General features: G+C 47.0%; 1 protein-coding gene across 1 annotated transcript; it reads left to right on the top strand.

Annotated features, from left to right (window-relative positions):
• Window positions 1-1,071: 1,071 nt before the first annotated feature.
• On the top strand, window positions 1,072-25,208 carry LOC136622002 (G-protein coupled receptor 54-like). The gene is made up of 5 exons (XM_066597950.1): window positions 1,072-1,917; window positions 4,780-4,904; window positions 9,167-9,302; window positions 21,735-21,973; window positions 23,635-25,208. The coding sequence occupies exons 1-5, from the start codon at window positions 1,653-1,655 to the stop codon at window positions 24,007-24,009; spliced, it is 1,140 nt and encodes a 379-aa protein (XP_066454047.1). The 5' UTR covers window positions 1,072-1,652; the 3' UTR covers window positions 24,010-25,208.
• Window positions 25,209-25,646: the final 438 nt, after the last annotated feature.

Genomic DNA, 25,646 nt, shown 5'->3' with positions numbered 1-25,646 from the left:
CTGTGATTTTCACGCATGTCCTATTTTGGTGCGTATTGCTGACAGATATTGCCCATTAAAGTCAATGCGATTGCGTAAATATGCAATGAATACGCATGACGCACGACATCTGTATTTTCACTGTGTATTTACGCATTAAGGCAGGAGGAATCTGTGGGGGCATTCACACACAAAACCACATGGAGGGCCAATTATGCCAGAAATACGGGCAGTTTCAGTCGGTGAAAACGCTGCATTATTCGTGGACCAATATTGCATCCGCCCGTGTGCGGGAGCACTTCTGGGAAAGGCTTTAACAATCCCGTAATGAAAAGCTCAACAACTTTCTAATATCATTCATATTAGTTCCTCGCCGCATCTCTGTTTTCTGTCAGTGAATAAAAACATTGATATACAGAAGTTGAAACATTATTGACTTCCCACAGCTGAGGTGTTGTTACAATGTATCAATCCTCTGTGAGCTGAAAACATCTTTAGCCAGATCTCTCTGCTGCCCTGGTAATTTGCTACAATGTATCAGTGCAGGTGATATGTAGCGGTTTGGAGGGTTGTTTACAAACAAGTGTAGCACCACCTCAGCAGTGAGAGGTGTGTTAATTCATGTTTTCAGACTATGGATTGTAACTAGAATGATCGCAATTATTGACAGCAATCAGAGTTCTTGAATATGGTGAGGCATTGAACACAAAGTCTATTAGAAAGTTGCAGAACATTTCTCCTTACACCGGATGACGGACGCGTACGGTTTGTGTGGGGGAGGGGTGGGGTGCACGCAGGTTGATTGTGTTTATATAAAACAATGCCGTGTTGTGAACGTCCTCCCTCCATCGATTGGACGTCTCGTCTTCAGTGCTGACGCTCTCACACAGGAGAGCGGTGTCCTATCCAGGCGCGGAGCATCCATGAGGATGGGGTTTGTTGCCTGGAAACTGTATACGAGGCTGCATCGCTCTGCTGACATTCCACGTGTGACTTCCACTATAAAACACTAGAGAGTTGTCACCTCCGATCACAGAGACCCCACAGCCGGCAGGAGGAGATGGAGCTGAGGACCAGTTTATGAGAAGTCCACAGGACATGAGGTCCAGTCATTGAGACATTTACAGGACATGAGGTCCACTCACAGAGACATCTACAGGAGATGAGGTCCAGTCATTGAGATGTCTACCAGAGACGCGGTCCAGTCTCTGATATGTCTACAGGAGATGAGGTCCAGTCATTGAGATGTCTACCTGAGACATGGTCCAATCTCTGATGTGTCTACAGGAGATGAGGTCCAGTCAATGAGGCATCCACAGGAGATGAGGTCCAGTCAATGAGGCATCCACAGGAGATGAGGTCCATTCTTTAAGACATCCACAGGACACAAGGTTCAGTTTCTGATGTCTACAGGAAATGACGGCCAGTCAATGAAACATCTACAGGACATGAGGTTCACTCTTTAAGACAAGGTCCAGTTTCTGAGGCATCTGTACAAGATGAGGTCCAGTCTTTGAGACATCTTTAGAGCCATCATAACTAACATTGAGACTGCACTTCTGTTGACAGGTAGAGTTTGTTGGTGCAGTCACTGATCTCTTCTGTGGGCTCCAGGTTGGTTCTTGGATTTTCTGCCTTGGTTCTGGATTTCTTGGTGCTGTGTTGGTCTGACAATGGCGCTGGGGGAGGGGATGGAAAATGAGATGTTGAACCTCTCCTGGGACTACATGAATGGCAGCATCCTGTGGAATGAGAGTAGAGCCAACGAGTCCCTGGTGAATAAGACCGAGACTGGAGCGCCACCGTTTCTGACAGACGCGTGGCTGGTGCCCCTCTTTTTCGCCCTCATCATGTTGGTGGGACTGATCGGGAATTCTCTTGTCATTTATGTCATTTCCAAACACAGACAGATGAGGACGGCCACCAACTTCTACATAGGTAAGTGCCCCTTCCTCCAACACTGGAATCACATTAGATTGTAAGCTCATGTGGCGAGGGTGACCCCACTGAGAGCTGCGTGTTGCATCTGGTACATGAATCATCCTGCTTTGCTTTGCATATGATAGGGCTACAATAATAACACTATTAGTCGCCGACTTACGTGAGGACCATTGTCGCCAACCTGAATTTTTCTCTTTCCTGGACAACTTATCCAAAGATCATGGACATACGATATAATTTATTGACACAACAGAAAGTCATACTGAGTGCTGAAGTGCAGAAGTGATACGTGTCTCTAGGTCAGATACTGACATCCTCTCATCACCGGCAGTTACTACAGCCCTAATAATCTGCTGTGGCCCCTCCAGCCTCACAATAATCACCGACGCTGGAAAAAAAGTATCCCATATTTATGGATTGTCCAGAAATTCCTGGATGGTTGGTGATGCCAGTGTGGATCATTGGATCTCACATCGGGGTCACTATGCAGCTGTAAAGTGGGCTTACTGAAATAATCTCATCTTCATCCTCATCTGAGGTCTGCAGCCTGTGGCTCTTCAGATGTTTTGAGACTACAACTCTCAGCATGTCCTGTCAGCTGCGCCAATCTACAATTACATAATATACTATAAAGGAGGACCTGGGGGGGGGGGGGGGCTGAAAATACTTAATATACCCCACAGTCTCCATACATTCTATACCCCCTATACATTCCACCCTGCATATACCCTACACCCGCTATAATACTATACCCTCTACACCCTACATCATATATACCCTACAGCCACTATAGTTTACACCCTTCACCCCTTTATTATATATGATCTATATCTCCTATATTCTCCACCCTCTATACCTCTCACTACACATAGATACATATGATGGGTAGAAGATGTTGGGGGTTCTGTCTGTCTGGTTAATTTATCAGACCCCATATGTTTTTGCACTGGTTTCTGGGGCCCCTCACACGCTCTCCATCTCACATGTTAAAAATGTTTGCCCAAACCGGCAGCCTTAAAGACTCTTCCTCACCATTTTAAGATCTCTGATTGTTGTCAGTGAACAGGACTAGTCTTCAATAAGACGGTATATACACTGATAACTGTGAAGCGCGATTCATTAGCTAAAGCAGCAGCTGACGATACTACAAATCCTTCACAATTTACCTTTAGCTGTATCCGTTATCAGACTGGTTGACACCTTCCTCCGCTACAAGACGAATACAATATGGTAAAGTCTGTGTGCTCACCTGTCCTACAGTCACCTCCACCAGTCTGACATGGCTGATAACAGAGAACAATAGATTGTACTAACCTGTTCTGCAGTCACGTCCCCCAGCCTGACATGGCTGATAACAGAGAGAGATACATGATACCCCTGATGGATGACAGGCTGCGTCATCCCTCTTCCCATCTGTCTGGGTGACATATTTCTATCAGCAGTTAGCTGATCTTTATAGTGTTAATAGATGTATAGTGCAATTGATGTTAATTGCAGTTTGTGATGTGGCCACCAGGTGGCAGCAGACAACAATGCTCCCTATGATAAACTACTAAACCTCCCTATAGGTTTAGTAGTTAGTCATTTAATAGTAATCCTCTCTCCATCTACACATTTTCTGCTGAGCCAATCTCAATTAGCAGAGCTGCAGTGTAAAGTAGAAGGGACAGGTCAGCAGCCTGAGTCTCTGATCAGACAGAAGGTGGGTTTCAGACTACTTCAAACTCCAACAGACCATGAAGCTAAGCTGAAGTCACTGATCATAGCTGTGTCCTAATGAAGCAAGCACTGGCGTAACTATAGGGGATGCAGGGGATGTGGTTGCACCCGGGCCCAGGAGCCTTAGGTGACCCATAAGGCCTCTCCTCTCCATATAGGGAGCCCAGTACTATGAATAAAGCATTAGGGTTCGGGGCCCTGTTACAGGGTTTGCATTGGGGCCCAGAAGTTTCAAGATATGCTTCTGGTGCAAAGCATGGAGGTGGAGCAGGTCAGCCGCCTGAGCCTCCCATGAGACAGGGAATGGAGGTCAGACTACCCGAGGATCAGCTAAGATGGAGCAACTAATCATAGCAGTGCCCAGATAGCTGCAGTGTAAAGTATAGGGGACAGGTCAGCAGTCTGAGCCTCTATGGATGTTCCTCTGCATATTGTCTTACCAAGCAAAGTGGTCTAGATCACACATTGGCTCAATGAGGAAATCAGGGGAAATGGCTTCACAAAGCCTAAATACCTGCACTGAAGTATGTACTTCTCACAGCTGAGATATTGTAACAATGTATCAGTCGATACAATCCCATGTGCGCTAAATATATGGCATCAATGGCACAAATGTGTTTCCTGCCCTGGTAGCTTGCTACAGTGTATCAGTGCAGGTAATGTGTGTCAGTCTGGAGTGCAGGCCTTTACCTCTCAGAGGATGATCTACATAGCTGTGAGAAGCATTAGGTTAGGATACCTTTCTAGTCTTGTGACTTAATCCGAATGTTTATATTCACTGTCAGCTATCACAGATATTGAACATGGTGAGGAATTGGAAGGCAAATTATATTAGAAAGCTTTAACAATCCCAACCCGAGCTGTGGTTTTCATCTGCCCCATAGATGATGGGCAGCCGCTGTTCTCTGCTCTTCTGTGGCATCTGCTGATCGTTTATGCGCATGGTGGAGGGGCTACCAGCCATTTTTAATACTTGGGGTAATTGCGCATATCAGATCTTCCCAGCTGACCCCTTAAGCCCATCCGCTGTGGGGATCTGTATCCACAGCCGGCTCAGGATCCATTGGTGCTCTTCGTGTATAAGTACCTGCTGCGCGACGAGATGACAATTTACCCGTCTCTCTTCTGGTCATTTCCCAGCTAACCTGGCCTCCACCGACATCATGTTCCTGGTGTGCTGCGTGCCGTTCACTGCCACGCTCTACCCACTGCCCAGCTGGGTGTTTGGAGACTTTATGTGCAAGTTTGTAGCGTATCTCCAGCAGGTAAGTGTGCAGCGGGGAGAAGCATGGAGGGCCTGCAGAAGGTGATGAATCTCCGAATATATTAACCTCATTTTATTGTCATTCAAACTGTTGTGCTGATTAGTCACATTATATATTATTATAGCCCCAAACCTCCAAAAATAGTTATAGTTACATAATAAATTATATGTCAGCAGCCACCACTAGGGGGAGATCACTGCATACAGATATATACAGCCACCACTAGGGGGAGCCCCTGCATACAGCAATATACAGCCACCACTAGGGGGAGCTCACTGCATACAGCTATATACAGCCACCACTAGGGGGAGCCCACTGCATACAGCAATATACAGCCACCACTAGGGGGAGCCCCTGCATACAGCAATATACAGCCACCACTAGGGAGAGCTCACTGCATACAGATATGTACAGCCACCACTAGGGGGAGATCACTGCATACAGATATATACAGCCACCACTAGGGGGAGATCACTGCATACAGATATATACAGCCACCACTAGGGGGAGCCCCTGCATACAGCAATATACAGCCACCACTAGGGGGAGCTCACTGCATACAGCTATATACAGCCACCACTAGGGGGAGCTCACTGCATACAGCTATATACAGCCACCACTAGGGGGAGCCCACTGCATACAGCAATATACAGCCACCACTAGGGGGAGCTCACTGCATACAGCTATATACAGCCACCACTAGGGGGAGCTCACTGCATACAGCTATATATATCTACAACTAGGGGAAGCTCACTACATACAGATATACACAGCCACCACTAGGGGGAGCCCACTGCATACAGCTATATACAGCCACCACTAGGGGGAGCTCACTGCATACAGCTATATATATCTGCCACTAGGGGAAGCTCACTACATACAGATATACACAGCCACCACTGTGGGGAGCCCACTGCATACAGCAATGAACAGCCACCACTAGGGGGAGCTCACTGCATACAGCTATATATAGCCACCACTAGGGGGAGCTCACTGCATACAGCTATATACAGCCACCACTAGGGGGAGCTCACTGCATACAGCTATATACAGCCACTACTAGGGGGAGCTCACTGCATACAGCTATATACAGTCACCACTAGGGGCAGCTCACTGCATACAGCTATATACATCCACCATTAGGGGAAGCTGCCTGCATACAGCTATATACATCCACCACTAGGGGAAGCTGCCTGCATACAGCTATATACATCCACCACTAGGGGAAGCTGCCTGCATACAGCTATATACATCCACCACTAGGGGAAGCTGCCTGCATACAGCTATATACATCCACCACTAGGGGAAGCTCACTGCATACAGCTATATACATCCACCACTAGGGGGAGCTGCCTGCATACAGCTATATACATCCACCACTAGGGGAAGCTGCCTGCGTACAGCTATATACATCCACCACTAGGGGAAGCTGCCTGCGTACAGCTATATACATCCACCACTAGGGGGAGCTGCCTGCATACAGCTATATACATCCACCACTAGGGGAAGCTGCCTGCGTACAGCTATATACATCCACCACTAGGGGAAGCTGCCTGCGTACAGCTATATACATCCACCACTAGGGGGAGCTGCCTGCATACAGCTATATACATCCACCACTAGGGGGAGCTGCCTGCGTACAGCTATATACATCCACCACTAGGGGAAGTTCACTATATACAGGTAAATAAAAAACATCACTAGGGGGAGCTCCCTTTATACATCTAGTGGGAGCTCACTGCATACAGCTATATACATCCACCACTAGTTAACTGTATATAGGTATTTCCAGCTACCACTAGAAGGTGCTAACTCTATACAGATATATAGAGCCAACACTAGGGCAAGCTCACTGCATACAGATATATAGAAAACACCACTAGGGGGACATCCCTATTTACAGATATATGCAGCTACCACTAGGGGGAGCTCACTGTATACAGCTATATACAACAACCATTAAAAAAAAACCTCACCTATCCCCTCTTGGCTCCTCCAGTCCCCCGGGTCACATCACCTCCAGCCGGCCAGATCCTCTTCCTCCTGTTATGGACCGTCCATTAGCTGCAGTTTACTTCCTGCAGGACAGGGAAGTCCGAATCCTCGGCAGCCTGCTTCAGCACGCATATAGTATATAAAACACTAGTGGCAAGACATTGCACATGCTCAGTTACGCTAAAGCAGGCGGCCGGGGATCATCACTTCCTGTTCGGCAGTGAAGGCTACGTCACTAGTGACCGGGTGCACCGACCTGCAGGAAGCAGAATGCCGGCAATGTACGCTTTATCACAGGAAGAAGATGATCCGGACGACTGGAGGTGAGGTGACCCAGGGAGTGCAGGAGCCAGGAGATCGGGGAGGAGACTGACGGGGGAGGAATAGGTAAGTATTGTTTTTTTTGTTTTTTTTTTTATGACCGAACCCCTTTAAGGAGAGCTCACTGTTTACAGCTATGTACAGCTACCACTAGATGGAGCTTACTGTATACAGCTATTGACAGCCACCACTAGGGGTAGCTCACTGTATTCAGATTTATACAGTCTCCACTAGAGGTAGCTCACAGTATATAGATATATAAAGAGACCACTAGAGAAAACTCCCTGTATAAATCTATATACAGCCACCATTATTGTATACAGATACATACAGACATAACGTACATGGTACAAACACAGCTCTGCTACATTATATGTTCGTGACAGACACAGCTGTGCCACAGTACATGCACGTTACAAACTAAGCTCTGCTACATGACATGGGTGTCAGTCACAGCTTTGGTACATGACATGCGCATGGTACAAACACAGCTCTGCTACATTATATGCGCGTGATAGACACAGCTGTGTCACAGTACATGTACATGTTACAAACTCAGCTCTGCTACATGGCATGCCCAGCACAAACACAGCTGTGCTACATGACATATATCCATTCTGACAATACACATTACACGCACAGCACATTAGACAGTCACTTGCAGCTCGTCTACATTTATGCTGACTGCACACATGACACACACAGTTCTTGGATACAGTGATGAGCCCCTGGTCATGTTATCCCTGACTCCACCCACACAGGTGATCACATGATGGTGACATCATCACGGGTCCTGTACTTTCTGTCAGCGTATACAGTACTGCCAAACTCCAGAATGGCTCCTCCCACAGCAGTGACATCACCACAGATCCTTCAGCCCGCTGGATCTCTGTGGTGATGGTAGGTCAGTGTCTCCTGTCAGGAGCGCTGAGTTGTGTCTGACATAATAATGGCTTAGTTGTATTCTCAGTGTGTTAGGACCTGCCATAATGATGCCAGGGGGCGGAGCTATGAGACTCACATACAAACAGACAAGTGGTTGTTAGTAGTTTGATATACACAGCCACCACTAGGGAAAGCTCTCTACACAGAGATATGTCCTGCAGCTTCCCCAAAACATAAAAAAACTGAATAGCGTGTGATCTGGTGACCGAGTGGGCATGTAGTTTAGCTCCGGTGCCATGTGATGATGCAGCCCCTCTCACATGGGTTCGGCTTGTGCGCTGGGGCGTCATGCTAAAGTATGTCTTACAAAACTGCGCAAGGGGTAATTCTTCAATAATGGTGTCGCCGTGGCGGTAAATGAGCTGCAGATATCGCTCTCTGTTGAGGTTTCCTTGTAAAGGACCGATTAGCTGTAGGCCAAACATGCCAAGCCTTATGTTACAGCTAAACTGTCGTTGGCTGCGAGATGTCCTGATGGCCTGAGGGCTCCGTTTTTCCTGCACGTGTAGATTATGCATGCTGAATACCCCGTTGAGATTGGATTCATCAGTCCATGTGATGTAGGTTGTAAAATCCGGATCATGAGCCGCCTTTTATAACAGCCGATCCCAGTAAATAATGCAACGCTCTGCATCTTGGCATTATGGTGCCGATAAAGTTCGCTCCTCCTCAGAATCCAATGCACTTTGGATTTTTGAGAATCGGAATGTTTTGCACAGAATGGAGGCGGCTTGCTGCATTCACTCGATACAATGTATCAGTCTGGGATTGTCTGAACTGTATCCAATCTGGGAGAAGCTGGAGGTCTATACTAGTTTTCAGCCTTTGGACATAAACAAGAATGTTTCCATTCAATAACAGCAAGCAGATAGACTGAAAATATTGGAGTAACACAATGTATATTAGAAAGTGTCCGAGCCGGTGAGTCCAGAACGCTCTGTAATGTATCTTGTATCTGCTCATAAACAGTCTATGGAGTCATGTCTGTGTGATAATCGCAGGTCACGGTCCAGGCCACCTGTATCACTCTGACGGCCATGAGTGCGGACCGCTGCTATGTCACATTATATCCACTGAGGTCACTGAGACACCGGACCCCCCGAGTGGCCATGATTGTCAGCATCTGTATCTGGATAGGTAAGAAGTCACCTTCACTGTGACACATAATAACAGTCACTATGTGTGCAGTCTCGTCCTCCTGTGCAGTCACTATGTGTGCAGTCTCTTCCTCCTGTGCAGTCACTATGTGTGCAGTCTCTTCCTCCTGTGCAGTCACTATGTGTGCAGTTTCTTCCTCCTGTGCAGTCTCTTTCTCCTGTGCAGTCACCATGTGTGCAGTCTCTTCCTCCTGTGCAGTCACTGTGTGTGCAGTCTCTTCCTCCTGTGCAGTCACTATGTGTGCAGTCTCTTCCTCCTGTGCAGTCTCTTCCTCCTGTGCAGTTGTAGTAGACATGATAATTAATTAGTATAAAATGTCTATCGATTTGTATACACCAAATGTATTATGCTGTTGTAATGACTCTTAGCTCTGTGGAGTTTAAAGGACACACACACAATCTAATCATGGTATTTGCTAGACAAAGGATGTATGATGTAATGTTAGCTAAGTACATAGGAATTGCACAACCAGCCTCTAAGAGTTAAAGGTTATAGGATTATATGTATATACTGAGTGTCTTTCTAGCACTTCTCCACCCCTCCCATCCTGAAGCTAGTTAAATAATGGGTTGTCACATACACAGAAACTGCTTAAGGTTGCCTGCATAGAGGACAAAGTCCAAGCTACATCCTGGCTAGTAGAGGGTGGGCAGAGAGGCAGGGGATTCTATATGATCCGACAAATGAGAATCCTATATGTTACTGATGTAATCTGTTGCACGCCCATTAAAGGGCGGTTATCATGTGTTATAATAAAAAGCCTGAGCCTTTACACATGGTAGAGACTCTCCCGGTTTTAGACCAGCATTTGTGTCTGATCCTGGTCGATGATGTGTGCACACGATACAATTTGGAAGCTACAAAATACCCCAAAACCTGCTGGAGAAAACTATAATCCAGATCATTGGCGTCCCTGGGTGGGCCGAGTTAAGAGATTTTGATTTCTTTCATTCTGGAAAAATACAGAGATCGGCGGATGGCACGCAGAACTCAGGGGCCCGAAAATCTACAGAACACGGTAAGATTGCTTTATGTAAATCTACCGATGTGAACTGGGTTCTGACTGCTTTTCTGCCTGTTCCTGATCCAGAGTGATAAATCAATGAAAGGCAGGTAATATAGTTCTTTCTTACTCGGAAAAAAGACCACCGTTTTAACCTGCTTAAGGGGTATTTTGTATGCTGTGGCTGCTATGTCTGAGACGGTTAAAAATTGTGTATACAAGACCAAGAGACAAATTCTGTGAGGGTTAATGTGTCAGAAGGGCGGACTCGGCTGTTTAAGTCTGAGGGAGCGCGCCAGACACTTGCTCCTAGGTAACTAGTGTGAGGTTAGGAAGATTTGATATGCATATTTACATTTATGATTGAGCGTGTTATGTTCTCATATGTGAAAAGGTATATACGCGGGAATATAGCCGTGGTGTGACGGCTGATGTCTCCAGAATATTGTTGAGGTTTTGGTCATTGAAAATAATCGTCAGTCTCTGTGTATAGCTAAATGTCCTGTCTAGATCGTGTACAAGGAGTGCTCTTGGGGATTACTAGTAGACGGTGGGTTGTTATAAAGGTAGATGAGATATATACCTTGAGCCATTGTGGGTATTCTCCAGTAATCCCATCTGTTTGGTATTATAGAAAGAATGTGCAGTGTTGATTATTGGGGGAGGGTTGCTGATAAGAGAATGGACTGAAAAAGCATTTGCCAATTAACCCTTTCTGTTCCCTTTGTCTTGTGTTTTGTAGAATTAATGTGCATTGTGATCTGAGTGGGAAAGAGAGGTTATATTGGAAGGATTTGAAGAAAGCAGATTTTACAAGAGGAACACTACTGTGTCCAGAAACTTCGGATAGGATAGAATGAGCAGGTAGAATAGAATGAGGGATCAGTACAGGATGTTTTGGAATATGCAAAACATGTAGAAATGTTATACAAAGAGAAGGATCAGGAAAAGTTGCAGAAAGAAACGTCAGGTTATGGACAGATAAGCAGAAATGAATATGGATAGATAAGATAGATTGTAGAAAGTTTTCAGAAGATGAGCAGGAAGCCTAGCAGAAAGAAAGGCGTTTTTAGATAGTTTTTTGGTATAACGTAGTTAAGAGATTTAAGAGGAGAAAGCATGTAGTGGGGTATTGCTAATGAACAATGTAATGCCTTTGTGTTGACTACAGCCCCTCCCTGTAATGGCGGCCGCGCTTGCAATGTTTACAACTCCACATAGTGTGACTCTGCAGCACTTCCCCCCCATGTGCTCACTTTCAGGGTGTGTGATGTTACTTCCGGTCCCTCCCCATCCGGGACAGGACCTGGCCCCGCCCCTTCCTCCTCCAGCGGCCATTTTGCCTCACCTGGGAGTGCTGCTGCGCCTGGCCCCGCCCCTTCCTCCGGCAGCCATCTTGCCTCACCTGGGAGATTTGTAGCCCCACCCCTTTCTGCCTCTGGCGGCCATTTTGCTGAACTTGGGAGGCCTATATTCCCCAATGCCAGTGTATCCAGTGCTAACATCATGATTGTCTGAAGTAAGGTTTTGTTTGACCAGACTTTGTTACGCTCCAAGATGTGGCCACTTTGGATGTGTGATAAGTTCAGGGAAACAAACCTTTGTGAAGATGCAGCTTGGGACATAGTAGATGACTAAGCTGGTTTATAGTGCATGGAAGATTGGAGTTGATGCATGGGGGGCAGAGACCAGGAATACATGACAGGGGACGCTCTCTCATGTTCCCAGGGGCTCTGTTTTCCACTGCCCGCTTCTCCAATGGATGCTCAGACAGATGATGTTATGGAAGGCTCCTACAGATGGAATAATTTCCCTATAGTCACCCAGCAAACTTTTTCACGCAATTTGGTGAAGTAATTTTACTTTTTATGTGAAGAAAGAGGGACTGAATTGCCCAGAGTAGGATGTTAATTCATCCGTATTCTTTAGTTTTTCTTTAAGTCTTTTGTATATTCTAGAGTCAGTCTACACTGAAGCTATAATTATATTCCACCAGGAGAGTAAAAGTTAAACGCTGGATTTTCCCTGAAATACTATTACACTGGGTGATGTAAAATTTTACTTGTGTGGCGCCCCCTTGTGTTAAAAAATGCTAACTGCAACCTGAAAAAAAAAATCTAAAGGATATTTTCGCTCAGACTTCGCTGCATACAATGTCACCTTGACCTACAAAGTGCTTGTTTTTGTGCCTCTTGGTTTACTAGTTTGAACGCAATTACTCTTTTTCCATTGAGTATTCCGGTTCAAAAGGGGGGAGGCATAGGTGATCTGGGTCATAGATGATCTAGGTGTTGTAGATCAGCTATTGGGTTTAAATAAATAAAAAAAGTAAATAAATAAATGGAATAAGATAACAAGATTCCGAGCCATGTGAAATAGAACATCAGCACGATTATTTAGTACTAATTCAGTAAGAAACTGCAGGTATGCAAACAGTTACCAGAACCTCTGTTGATACTGCATATGTTGAGCTTTTTTTTGCAGATGGTACCAGGGTGAGGATTGATGACTCCACATCGGATATGCAGTGGTCACACAACAAGATGTCCTAGAAGCAGAAGCTCTGCCTCCGCATGTCTCAGTACAAGAAGCGGAATTGAAGGCCATCACTGAGGCGAGTAGAGTGTCGAGAGGTAAGACGGCAACCCTTTACACTGACTCTTGGTATGCATTTGGCATAGCTCATGATTACGGCCCAATATGGAAGGCCAGACAGTTTTTACCTTAGCAGGACAACCAATTGAGAATGGTGCAGCGGTACAGAGTCTCATGGAGGTCCTACTTCTACCTGACAAAGTTGAGAGTTCGCACCGATTCCTACACTGGAGAGGCAAGAGACGACACCCTCGCTGACAGCATAGCAAAGGCAACGGCCCTCAAGCCGTCGAAGAAAGAAGAAAAGATACTGACGGCATGAGTCAGTGGTAAAAACTTTGAACATTGACAAAAATTTGGACTTTGATATGCTAAAGACTTTTACAGTTACAAGCCAGCAAGGAAGGAAAGAATAAATGGACTAATATGGGAGCAGCAGAAACAGGACAGCGTGTGGTGAACAGTCAACAGCACTTGCCTACCACAGTTCCTGTATCTCATGATGGCCCAGCTGATGGACGGAAAGACCCACCTAGTATAGCAGCAATGACGACGACGCTTGAAAGAAGGTGGGCGACTTCTGGGTTCTCTGTAGCTGCTGCATCATTTGTCCAGTTTAGCATGATCTATGCCATAGGGGAGTCAGGGCAGAAGTAAATTTGCCACATCACACTTGCCGGGACCACTCTACCCATTTCAGGGATTGCAAATTGACTACGTTCAGCTCCCACTTGTTGGGAAGTATGAATATGTGCTTGTTGTTGTTGATGTTTTTGCAGGTTGGAGGCCGACCCTGTTACCAAGGCAAACAAGTAGGTAACCGCAAAGAAGCTCATGAACTAGGTAAACTGTGAATATGGGGTACCAGAAGTGATTCAGAGTCAGACAGAGGTATAAACTTCGCAGGTGAATGTAACATGTCATGTCTGCTCTGGGTGTATCCCAGGCCTTTTACATACTCTACCATTTTTAGAGTAGTGGAAAGGTGGAGAGACGTAGTGGCACGCTAAATAGTAAGATACTTAAAAATGACGCCACTCTGAAAAGACTGTCATTCAATAGCCCTATTCAGTGTTAGATATGAACCCAGGGGGGATCATGCATTATCTCCCTACGAGATTGTTTGGGCTAGCCCCAAGGCTAGGTCGTTACTATCCTCAGTAGTTACAATTACAATCTGATGTGTTGACCAAGTATGTGATTTCCGTGTTAAAGAACTAACCAAAGCCTATGCACAGGTGTTCTCTTCCAGACTCAGAGGCAGACACTGGGACACATAACTTGCAGCCTGGGGATTGGGTGTGCGTCAAGAAGTTCCTCAGGAAGCACCCTCCTGAGCCCCGATTTGATGGCCCCTACTAGGTGCTTCTGACTACTGCCACAGCTGTGAAACTAGCCGAAAGACTTACATGGATCCATGCTTCATACTGTAAGAAAGCTTCAGATCCGGGAGACCAGTCTTAGTTGTGCCAAAGACATTACTCTGGTTAGGGCTAGTGAGAGAGGAGGGTGGCAACTGGAATCCCTAGTCTGAAGAATATGAGGGTATGGTTACCTTCTAGTATAACTCGTCCAATGCACAAGTAGCCGCATATTCCTTCGACTATTGTACTGTGGTCCCGTGTCTAGGCGCAAGATCCCACCGCAGGTCAGATTTAGCTCAGTCCAGCTGGTTATATGACTTACATACCCGGGGAATACAATATCTTTGCGCCACTAATAACGTCTGGGGAGAAGACTGCTGTTATTGGGGATTAGTGGGATGTAACACAGGAATAGACTGGTCCTATAAACCGCGAAGTGCCTTAAATAAGAAAGATAAGAGCGGGAAATCCCTAATTAGTCGTATAACCCTCCTTGAGAATAATAAGGACAGCAGGTATTGGAAGGCTGAACTTAGTAGGTTGCTTGGTTTTAATGCGGTTTTTACATTAACCATGGGAGATCCAAGCCCGGGGGACGGGAGGGGGGGGGGGGGACTTACAGTCTGGGGACATACCGGTATGGGAGGACAGATCCCTTAGGGAAGTTTAAAATAAGGGATATGGTAGATGCACCCGAATGGAAGCCTTCACTTAGTCCCGTGCCCATAATTAACCCCCTCCGTCATAAGATAAAGACCTTGACGAACATGATAATCATAGCCAACCCTACCTTTTGTGGACACCTTGACAGTAGCGACTGGCTATTCTGACCAGAATCTCTGGTTGGAGTTGATGAGGTACAATGCTAACAGGAGCAACAAGTCTAACTGTTGCGTGTGCGGTAGTGCCCGACTACACTCGGGGATGGTCCCCCTAAATCTCCCTGTAGATGCTGAAGAGTGGTTTATTAATCTCTTCACGAACATTTCCGCTAATTACACTGTCCGTGAGAAGTGGAAGAAGGAATACTCTATAACTACTTAAGTGTTTTGCACCGGAGAGAGTATTACTGACTACCCTGGAAACTACACCTGCCAGGCAAATAGGCAGGGTGGAGGGAGATTTTTGGGGAACTCACCAATGGGTATTGCTCCTCCTACGGTGCGATAGGAGGGGAATAGATGCAGAATCGGGTCCAGTCCTTAGGAGACGTTTACTGGCTTTTTTTTTGGAGACATGAGGTAGAGGACCCGCCTGGAGGGTAATTGGACAGGGGAGTGTGCCTTAGTAAAGCCCTTATGCTCCTCCACATCCTGTCAGACAACATTGAGGATAATGAGGTTACCCCCAATAGTTAATTTATCTCGATCCAACTCAGTCTGTGTTTTGTGGTTATCCTGTCATGTTGGTCTATCCTTGTTTTCCGCATAGGTACGGCGGTTCCTTCCAGTCTTGTCACTAGGTAGTGTAGGGTCAGGGTGAGGCGACCTGGACGTGTTCACCATTAGGACTATCTCCAGGAGGGACATTGGTGTGGGTGAAGATTAGGGAGTCCCACACCGTGCGTACCTGTGCACACTACTAGTATTGTAACATTATACTAGAGCGAGAAGAGAGACCCCTGGTGGTAGTTTTGATCTACACGTGTACATTGACGTCATAGGATAGCCAAGGGGGGTACCTGACGAGTTTTTAAAAAATTAGAGACCAAGTTAAAACTAGATTCGAGTCCATTTTCCTGGTCATTATGGTAAATAAACGTTGACTGGATTAATTATGTTTTATTATAATTAACAGTGGTTTATAAATTATACTAGAGACGTCTTATAGGGACTAGTCGACCAATAGGACCTACCTCGACTATGACTTTTTAAAATAGAATGGCCTTAGATATGACTTTAGCTAAAAAGGGGAGTGTCTGTAAGATGATAGGGGAGACTTGTTGTACCTACATCCTAGATGACACGTGACCCGCGGGTAAAGACGCACTTGCCATTAAAGAAGCTGACCGCACTAACTAAAAAGAGCTAACTTTTGGGACCAGCCCTCGCCATGGATGAGCGGGTGGTAAAGGATCCTGGCACAGACGGGCGTCGCTGTTGTATGTGAACTGATGGTTACCTTTTCTGTTCTAGTCTGCTGTGTTATCCCCTGTGTCAGAGAGACCTGCGAAACTGATGCTGGAAAAGCCGCTCCCACCATGAGTTTGCTGCATGCATTCCCAGAAGGAGTGGACAAGTCCTACACCCCCTTGAAGACTCTAAAACGAACCTTCAACACGCTCCAGTTATAGGCTCACACGCAGAGAACTGTGAAAATTAGATAGAGAGTTAAAGGATAGACATTTTAAGGGGGGATTGTAGTAGACATGATAATTAATTAGTATAAAATGTCTATCGATTTGTATACACCAAATGTATTTTGCTGTTGTAATGACTCTTAGCTCTGTGGAGTTTAAAGGACACACACACAATCTAATCATGGTATTTGCTAGACAAAGGATGTATGATGTAATGTTAGCTAAGTACATAGGAATTGCACAACCAGCCTCTAAGAGTTAAAGGTTATAGGATTATATGTATATACTGAGTGTCTTTCTAGCACTTCTCCACCCCTCCCATCCTGAAGCTAGTTAAATAATGGGTTGCCACATACACAGAAACTGCTTAAGGTTGCCTGCATAGAGGACAAAGTCCAAGCTACATCCTGGCTAGTAGAGGGTGGGCAGAGAGGCAGGGGATTCTATATGATCCGACAAATGAGAATCCTATATGTTACTGATGTAATCTGTTGCACGCCCATTAGAGGGCGGTTATCATGTGTTATAATAAAAAGCCTGAGCCTTTACACATGGTAGAGACTCTCCCGGTTTTAGACCAGCATTTGTGTCTGATCCTGGTCGATGATGTGTGCACACGATACAATTTGGAAGCTACAAAATACCCCAAAACCTGCTGGAGAAAACTATAATCCAGATCACAGTCACTATGTGTGCAGTCTCTTCCTTCTGTGCAGTCACTAATATGTGTGCAGTCTCTTCCTTCTGAGCAGTCACTAATATGTGTGCAGTCTCTTCCTCCTGTGCAGTCACTATGTGTGCAGTCTCTTCCTCCTGTGCAGTCACTGTGTGTGCAGTCCCTTCTTCCTGTGCAGTCACTGTGTGTGCAGTCTCTTCCTTCTGTGCAGTCACTAATATGTGTGCAGTCTCTTCCTCCTGGACAGTTGCTATGTGTGCAGTCTCTTCCTCCTGTGCAGTCACTATGTGTGCAGTCTCTTCCTCCTGTGCAGTCACTGTGTGTGCAGTCCCTTCTTCCTGTGCAGTCACTGTGTGTGCAGTCTCTTCCTTCTGTGCAGTCACTAATATGTGTGCAGTCTCTTCCTCCTGGACAGTTGCTATGTGTGCAGTCTCTTCCTCCTGGACAGTTGCTATGTGTGCAGTCTCTTCCTCCTGTGCAGTCACTATGTGTGCAGTCTCATCCTCCTGTGCAGTCACTATGTGTGCAGTCTCTTCCTCCTGTGCAGTCACTATGTGTGCAGTCTCTTCCTCCTGTGCAGTCACTATGTGTGCAGTCTGTTCCTCCTGTACAGTTGCTATGTGTGCAGTCTCTTCCTCCTGTGCAGTCTCTTCCTTCTGTGCAGTCACTAATATGTGTGCAGTCTCTTCCTCCTGTACAGTCACCATGTGTGCAGTCTCTTCCTCCTGTGCAGTCACTAATATGTGTGCAGTCTCTTCCTCCTGTGCAGTCACTAATATGTGTGCAGTCTCTTCCTCCTGGACAGTCACTGTGTGTGCAGTCTCTTCCTTCTGTGCAGTCTGTTCCTCCTGTACAGTTGCTATGTGTGCAGTCTCTTCCTCCTGTGTAGTCACTAATATGTGTGCAGTCTCTTCCTCCTGTGCAGTCTCTTCCTTCTGTGCAGTCACTATGTGTGCAGTCTCTTCCTCCTGTACAGTCACTAATATGTGTGCAGTCTCTTCCTTCTGTGCAGTCACTAATATGTGTGCAGTCTCTTCCTCCTGTGCAGTCACTAATATGTGTGCAGTCTCTTCCTCCTGTGCAGTCACTAATATGTGTGCAGTCTCTTCCTCCTGTGCAGTCACTAATATGTGTGCAGTCTCTTCCTCCTGTGCAGTCACTAATATGTGTGCAGTCTCTTCCTCCTGTGCAGTCACTAATATGTGTGCAGTCTCTTCCTCATGTACAGTCACCATGTGTGCAGTCTCTTCCTCCTGTGCAGTCACCATGTGTGCAGTCTCTTCCTCCTGTGCAGTCACCATGTGTGCAGTCTCTTCCTCCTGTGCAGTCACCATGTGTGCAGTCTCGTCCTCCTGTGCAGTCACCATGTGTGCAGTCTCTTCCTCCTGTGCAGTCACTAATATGTGTGCAGTCTCTTCCTCCTGTGCAGTCACCATGTGTGCAGTCACCATGTGTGCAGTCTCTTCCTCCTGTGCAGCCACCATGTGTGCAGTCTCGTCCTCCTGTGCAGTCACCATGTGTGCAGTCTCTTCCTCCTGTGCAGTCACTAATATGTGTGCAGTCTCTTCCTCCTGTGCAGTCACTAATATGTGTGCAGTCTCTTCCTCCTGTGCAGTCACTATGTGTGCAGTCTCATCCTCCTGTGCAGTCACTATGTGTGCAGTCTCTTCCTCCTGTGCAGTCACTATGTGTGCAGTCTCTTCCTCCTGTGCAGTCACTATGTGTGCAGTCTCTTCCTCCTGTGCAGTCACTATGTGTGCAGTCTCTTCATCCTGTGCAGTCTCTTCCTCCTGTGCAGTCACTATGTGTGCAGTCTCTTCATCCTGTGCAGTCTCTTCCTCCTGTACAGTTACTATGTGTGCAGTCTCTTCCTCCTGTACAGTCACTATGTGTGCAGTCTCTTCCTCCTGTGCAGTCACTATGTGTGCAGTCTCTTCCTCCTGTGCTGTCACTATGTGTGCAGTCTCTTCCTCCTGTGCTGTCACTATGTGTGCAGTCTCTTCCTCCTGTACAGTCACTAATATGTGTGCAGTCTCTTCCTCCTGTACAGTCACTATGTGTGCAGTCTCTTCCTCCTGTACAGTCACTATGTGTGCAGTCTCTTCCTCCTGTACAGTCTCTTCCTTCTGTGCAGTCACTAATATGTGTGCAGTCTCTTCCTCCTGTGCAGTCACTATGTGTGCAGTCTCTTCCTCCTGTGCAGTCTCTTCCTCCTGTGCAGTCACTTATATATGTATAGTCTCTTCCTCCTGTGGAGTCTCTTCCTCCTGTGCAGTCACTATGTGTGCAGTCTCTTCCTCCTGTGCAGTCTCTTCCTCCTGTGCAGTCACTATGTGTGCAGTCTCTTCCTCCTGTGCAGTCTCTTCCTCCTGTGCAGTCACTATGTGTGCAGTCTCTTCCTCCTGTGCAGTCACTATGTGTGCAGTCTCTTCCTCCTGTGCAGTCTCTTCCTCCTGTGCAGTCTCTTCCTCCTGTGCAATCACTATGTGTGCAGTCTCTTCCTCCTGTGCAGTCACTATGTGTGCAGTCTCTTCCTCCTGTGCAGTCTCTTCCTCCTGTACAGTCACCATGTGTGCAGTCTCTTCCTCCTGTGCAGTCACTAATATGTGTGCAGTCTCTTCCTCCTGTGCAGTCACTATGTGTGCAGTCTCTTCCTCCTGTGCAGTCACTATGTGTGCAGTCTCTTCCTCCTATGCAGTCACTATGTGTGCAGTCTCTTCCTCCTATGCAGTCACCATGTGTGCAGTCTCTTCCTCCTGTGCAGTCACTATGTGTGCAGTCTCTTCCTCCTATGCAGTCACCATGTGTGCAGTCTCTTCCTCCTGTGCAGTCACTATGTGTGCAGTCTCTTCCTCCTGTGCAGTCACCATGTGTGCAGTCTCTTCCTTCTGTGCAGTCACCATGTGTGCAGTCTCTTCCTCCTGTGCAGTCACCATGTGTGCAGTCTCTTCCTCCTGTGCAGTCACTATGTGTGCAGTCTCTTCCTCCTGTGCAGTCTCTTCCTCCTGTGCAGTCACTATGTGTGCAGTCTCTTTCTCCTGTGCAGTCACTATGTGTGCAGTCTCTTCCTCCTGTGCAGTCACCATGTGTGCAGTCTCTTCCTCCTGTGCAGTCTCTTCCTCCTGTACAGTCTCTTCCTCCTGTGCAGTCACCATGTGTGCAGTCTCTTCCTCCTGTGCAGTCTCTTCCTCCTGTACAGTCTCTTCCTCCTGTGCAGTCACCATGTGTGCAGTCTCTTCCTCCTGTGCAGTCACTATGTGTGCAGTCTCTTCCTCCTGTGCAGTCACTATGTGTGCAGTCTCTTCCTCCTGTGCAGTCACCATGTGTACAGTCTCTTCCTCCTGTACAGTCTCTTCCTCCTGTGCAGTCACCATGTGTACAGTCTCTTCCTCCTGTGCAGTCACCATGTGTGCAGTCTCTTCCTCCTGTGCAGTCACCATGTGTGCAGTCTCTACCTCCTGTGCAGTCACCATGTGTGCAGTCTCTTCCTCCTGTGCAGTCACTATGTGTGCAGTCTCTTCCTCCTGTGCAGTCACTATGTGTGCAGTCTCTTCCTCCTGTGCAGTCACTATGTGTGCAGTCTCTTCCTCCTGTGCAGTCTCTTCCTCCTGTGCAGTCACTATGTGTGCAGTCTCTTCCTCCTGTGCAGTCTCTTCCTCCTGTGCAGTCTCTTCCTCCTATGCAGTCACTAATATGTGTGCAGTCTCTTCCTCCTGTGCAGTCACTAATATGTGTGCAGTCTCTTCCTCCTGTGCAGTCACTATGTGTGCAGTCTCTTCCTCCTGTGCAGTCTCTTCCTCCTGTGCAGTGTCTTCCTCCTGTGCAGTCACTATGTGTGCAGTCTCTTCCTCCTGTGCAGTCTCTTCCTCCTGTGCAGTCTCTTCCTCCTGTGCAGTCTCTTCCTCCTGTGCAGTCACTATGTGTGCAGTCTCTTTCTCCTGTGCAGTCTCTTCCTCCTGTGCAGTCACTATGTGTGCAGTCTCTTCCTCCTGTGCAGTCTCTTCCTCCTGTGCAGTCACTAATGTGTGCAGTCTCTTCCTCCTGTGCAGTCACTAATGTGTGCAGTCTCTTCCTCCTGTGCAGTCTCTTCCTCCTGCGCAGTCTCTTCCTCCTGTGCAGTCACTAGGTTTTATTGATAGCATCAGCTTAAAAAGTGTTTGGAGGCAACGCGGCGCTTCTTCTCCGGTCTGGCTGTGGGGCGTGGTGGCCGGTGGCCGCACGGGACGCACGTGTGTGTGGCTGGGAATGGCGCACTCCTTGCATGCTGAAATCTCTGTAGAGCGCCCTTCTTCAGTATAAGATGATACTTCGGTCGTCTCGCTTGTTATCTCGCTGTATCGGCACAAGTAGACGCCGTCTCCGAGGACCCGAGGTGCTGAGACTTACACATTGTGGCTTCGTTACCAGCCAGAACCACAAGGGTGCCGGCAGAGCCTGTATGCAATGCATCTCACTGTGATGTGTCCCTCCACAGGGTCCTTGCTGCTGTCGACCCCCATCATCCCGTACCAGAAGATACAGGACGGTTACTGGTACGGCCCGAGGACCTACTGCGTAGAGCAGTTTCCATCAGACACCCTGAAGAAAGCTTGTATCCTCTACCAGTTCCTGGCCGTCTACCTTCTGCCGTTGCTGACCATCTGTCTGTGCTACTCATTGATGCTGAAGAGAGTTGGGCAGCCGGTGGTGGAGCCGATGGACAACAACTATCAGGTAGACGGCGACTCCGCCACCCAGAATCTAGAATAGTGCACCATGTGTGCAGTGTAGCAGAATCACATTAACCAGAGCAACACTGTGCGATTCTAGTCCCAACCAGAGCTGCATTTACCTTACTGATAGGTGTATATAGATTGTGAGCCCCAATGGGGACAGAAGACATCATGTGATGGAACACGCATGCACTATATAAATAAAGGTGATCATTTACTTCTCCTTTGCTCTCTGCTGCCCCCTTCTGGTGTAGTGAGTTCCATTTTTGGGGATATCATATTTATAATGTGGACTCCCCCAGAAGGCAATGCAGTAAAGGTCACCATAGAATTGAAGCAGGTTGGTGGCGGCGTTGCGGCGCGGCGGTGACAGACGGGAGCAGCACACATTTTCAAATGAAACAGACTTTACTGAACAAGGATAATGAAATGTCTTCCACTCCACGGGAGGCCGTGTGATTACATGATGTTACAGAATATCAAACAGCGGAACAAATTATATTCTGGCACATAGCGTGCGATCTCCGGCAACAGCAAGTCACCTGACTAATCTTCGCTCGTAGAGCCCTTCACCAGCACAAGCTGAACTGCTCTATCTGTAGCCTTGATCTCTTCTGCGCCATTGGAGCTGCATCCTTACACACAGGGGCACCCAACGTCGTTGATGACACAATTGGCCTGAAGGTCTCTCCCGCCAAGTACACTTCGTCACTATGGGTCAGGTGCCTTACCGCACCTTTATACACATCACACGGTGGCAATCAGATGCAGTGAACTTCCACTCCATAATTGCTGCACTCGAACGCAGTCAATCGTCATAGTCCCAGCTCTCCACTCAGCATTTGAATGTCCCATAGTGTCCCAAAAAATAGCGCTACACTGCTTACAGGCTGCTCACCCTATATAAGTGCAGAGTCTGTTCAGCTTTTATTGAGGACAATACGTAGATCCTGATATCACATGCTGCAGCTCGGAACTATCTCACGGGTTGCCGCACCTTTGGCCCCCTGATCATCTGGCCCTGTTGTCACTCTCATCATTGGCCCCCTGTTCATCAGGCCCTTTCGCCACTCTCATTATTTGGCATTGCTCTTCTCCATTGCACCCTGGTATGGGGACAGCGCTGCGCCGGCTGCATTTCACTATTAGCGGCCGATGCCACGTCACACATTGGCCCTTTAATTCACTGCTGCTGCCTTCTCTACTTTCTTCTGTATCTGCGTCTGTCTGTGACACAGCTGTAGTCCTTTTATAGGAAGCTCGCTGAAAGCTCCTGCACATTTGCCCCTCACACCATTCCTACTGGGGGCTGTCTCTTCACTGGGGGTGCAGAGCCTTTCCCCACGGAACTGCATAGCGCTCCAAACATGCTGCTTCACAGCACCTGTAACTTTGGGTGCTTCATCCTTCTCCTCCTGCTGCTGCAGGTCTCTCAAAGGGGAGCGAGACGCTCTACCTGGCACTTGCCAGCGCCTGACAGCTCTCCCTTCCACCAGGCCAAAAAGTCATTGTGACAGCTAGGCCTCCATTTTTGAGTACAGTGCTTACAGATTCCAACCAGCAGTAATGTGAATGCAGCTCTGGATGTGACTTGAGTATATGACACACCTCAAGGTAAATGAATATATCTAGAAGTAAATCTGCTTTCCTCCATTCTTGCAGGTGCAGCAGCTCTCCGAGAGAACCATCGCCATGAGGAGCAAAATATCCAAAATGGTGATAGTGATCGTCCTTCTCTTCACCATCTGCTGGGGTCCCATCCAAATCTTCAGCCTCTTCCAAGGATTCTACCCAGAGTTTCAAGCCAACTATGCCACCTACAAAATCAAAACCTGGGCCAACTGTATGTCCTATGCCAACTCCTCCATTAACCCCATAGTCTACGGCTTCATGGGCGCCAGCTTCAGGAAGTCCTTCAAGAAAGCTTTTCCCTTCATGTTCCGGAGTAAAGTGAGGGATGGAAGCATCACCTCCGGGACCGTCCACAACGAGATGAAATTTGTTGCCATGGAATCGACCAACCAAGAGCTAAAGTGAAGGGGTTAACACTTTATGTGCTGAGTTTATGGAAATAAGCAAAAGTATGCGGGACGTGGACGCGGGAGATCTTATAGCAATCGATGCAGAGAAGGAAGTGAATGTAGCAGATCGGTGAACGGGAACCAACAGACTCTCCACATAAGGGCCATCTCCATGACGGACGGACAATTTATACTAGATTTTGTCTACTTTACGGACATGTTGTGCGTCCCGTCAGTAACAAATCTTTATTTTGTATCTCTATTATGTCTATTTATTAAAGGACGATATAAATCCGACACAAATAGCCTTCAGATCGTAATAATCCGCATTATAGAGCGATGGAAGTGAGCTAAAAACATCCCATTACAAGAATGAATGATGACGGGTGACATCCGAAATACACAGAATTCCCTAGAAGCCCTGATCCCAACAGACAAGAATCCAGCTACTGTAATACTGCCTAGGACATGGAGAATGAGGCCCGAGGCGCAGGCTGCAGCTTGCATGTGGACCACGGTGATTGAGTGTCCACATCCCGGGACGCACTGCGGTATTTTAGGATGCAGGTTGTAACACGTAGTGCTGGCAGTAGATCACATCCATACACAGTGCACAGTATCACTTCTCTTCGTTTTCTTGGTATGCCCCCCTATGAATGGCACAGTATCACTTCTCGGTAGGCACCCTTGTTGTACACCACTTCTGCCTGCTGCGATGTACAATCCCCCCTATGATGTTCCTTCCTGACATTTACATTGATCATTGCTTTTTTCTGCAGTGAGATTGTCTCGTTCTCTTGTGAACAACTACTTGTGCTGAGAACAGATTCAGAGCTGACTATCCCACAGCTTCACCGCTCTTACAGTAAAGAAGCCCGCTCACGTCTGGAAACTGAAGCCTTTTTTCTCCAGGTGACCTTCGGAGGGGACTTTACAGAAAACAAAATAGTACAAAATAAACATGTATAAAGGTGCCCTTTTTGTGCCCTCTTTGTGCCCTTTCCCCACATGTTTGGCACAGTCACATCTGTGAAGACCCATACAATGAATTGAACAATCTGTTTTCCCTGCACAGCAAATGCTATGGAAAAAAAACTGAGCCAAAATATTTATTTTGTTCATTTCGCACCCCAAAAAATGAAATAAAAATGATCAGAAAAGCCATATTTAGCCCAAAATGGTAACAATAAAAACTACAGGTCTTTAAATGCAGCAATGTAAAGAATATATATATTTTATTTAAAAAAAAGGGGTTTTATTGTTCAAAAGTAGAAAAACATAAAGAAGTATATCATTTTGGTGTTGTTGTATAGAAGCATAGAATGACAGAGTTGGAAGGGACCTCCGGGGTCATCGGGTCCTCTGGGGTCATCGGGTCATCGGGTCCTCTGGGGTCATCGGGTCCTCCGGGGTCATCAGGTCCAACCCCCCGCTCAGTGCAGCATCACTAAGTCATCCCAGACAGATATTTGTCCAGCCTTTGTTTGAACACTTCCATTGAAGGAGAACTCACCACCTCCCGTGGCAACCTGTTCCACTCATTGATCCCCCTCACTGTCTAATATCTAATCTGTGTCTCCTCCCTCTCAGTTTCCTCCTATTGCTTCTAGTCTTTCCTTGTACAGATGAGAATAGGGCTGATCCCTCTGCACT

Source organism: Eleutherodactylus coqui, chromosome 3, assembly GCF_035609145.1.
Source record: "Eleutherodactylus coqui strain aEleCoq1 chromosome 3, aEleCoq1.hap1, whole genome shotgun sequence".
Classification (NCBI taxonomy): domain Eukaryota; kingdom Metazoa; phylum Chordata; class Amphibia; order Anura; family Eleutherodactylidae; genus Eleutherodactylus; species Eleutherodactylus coqui.
Note: the sequence above shows the minus strand (reverse complement) of the source record. Positions and strands in the feature narration are given on the sequence as shown.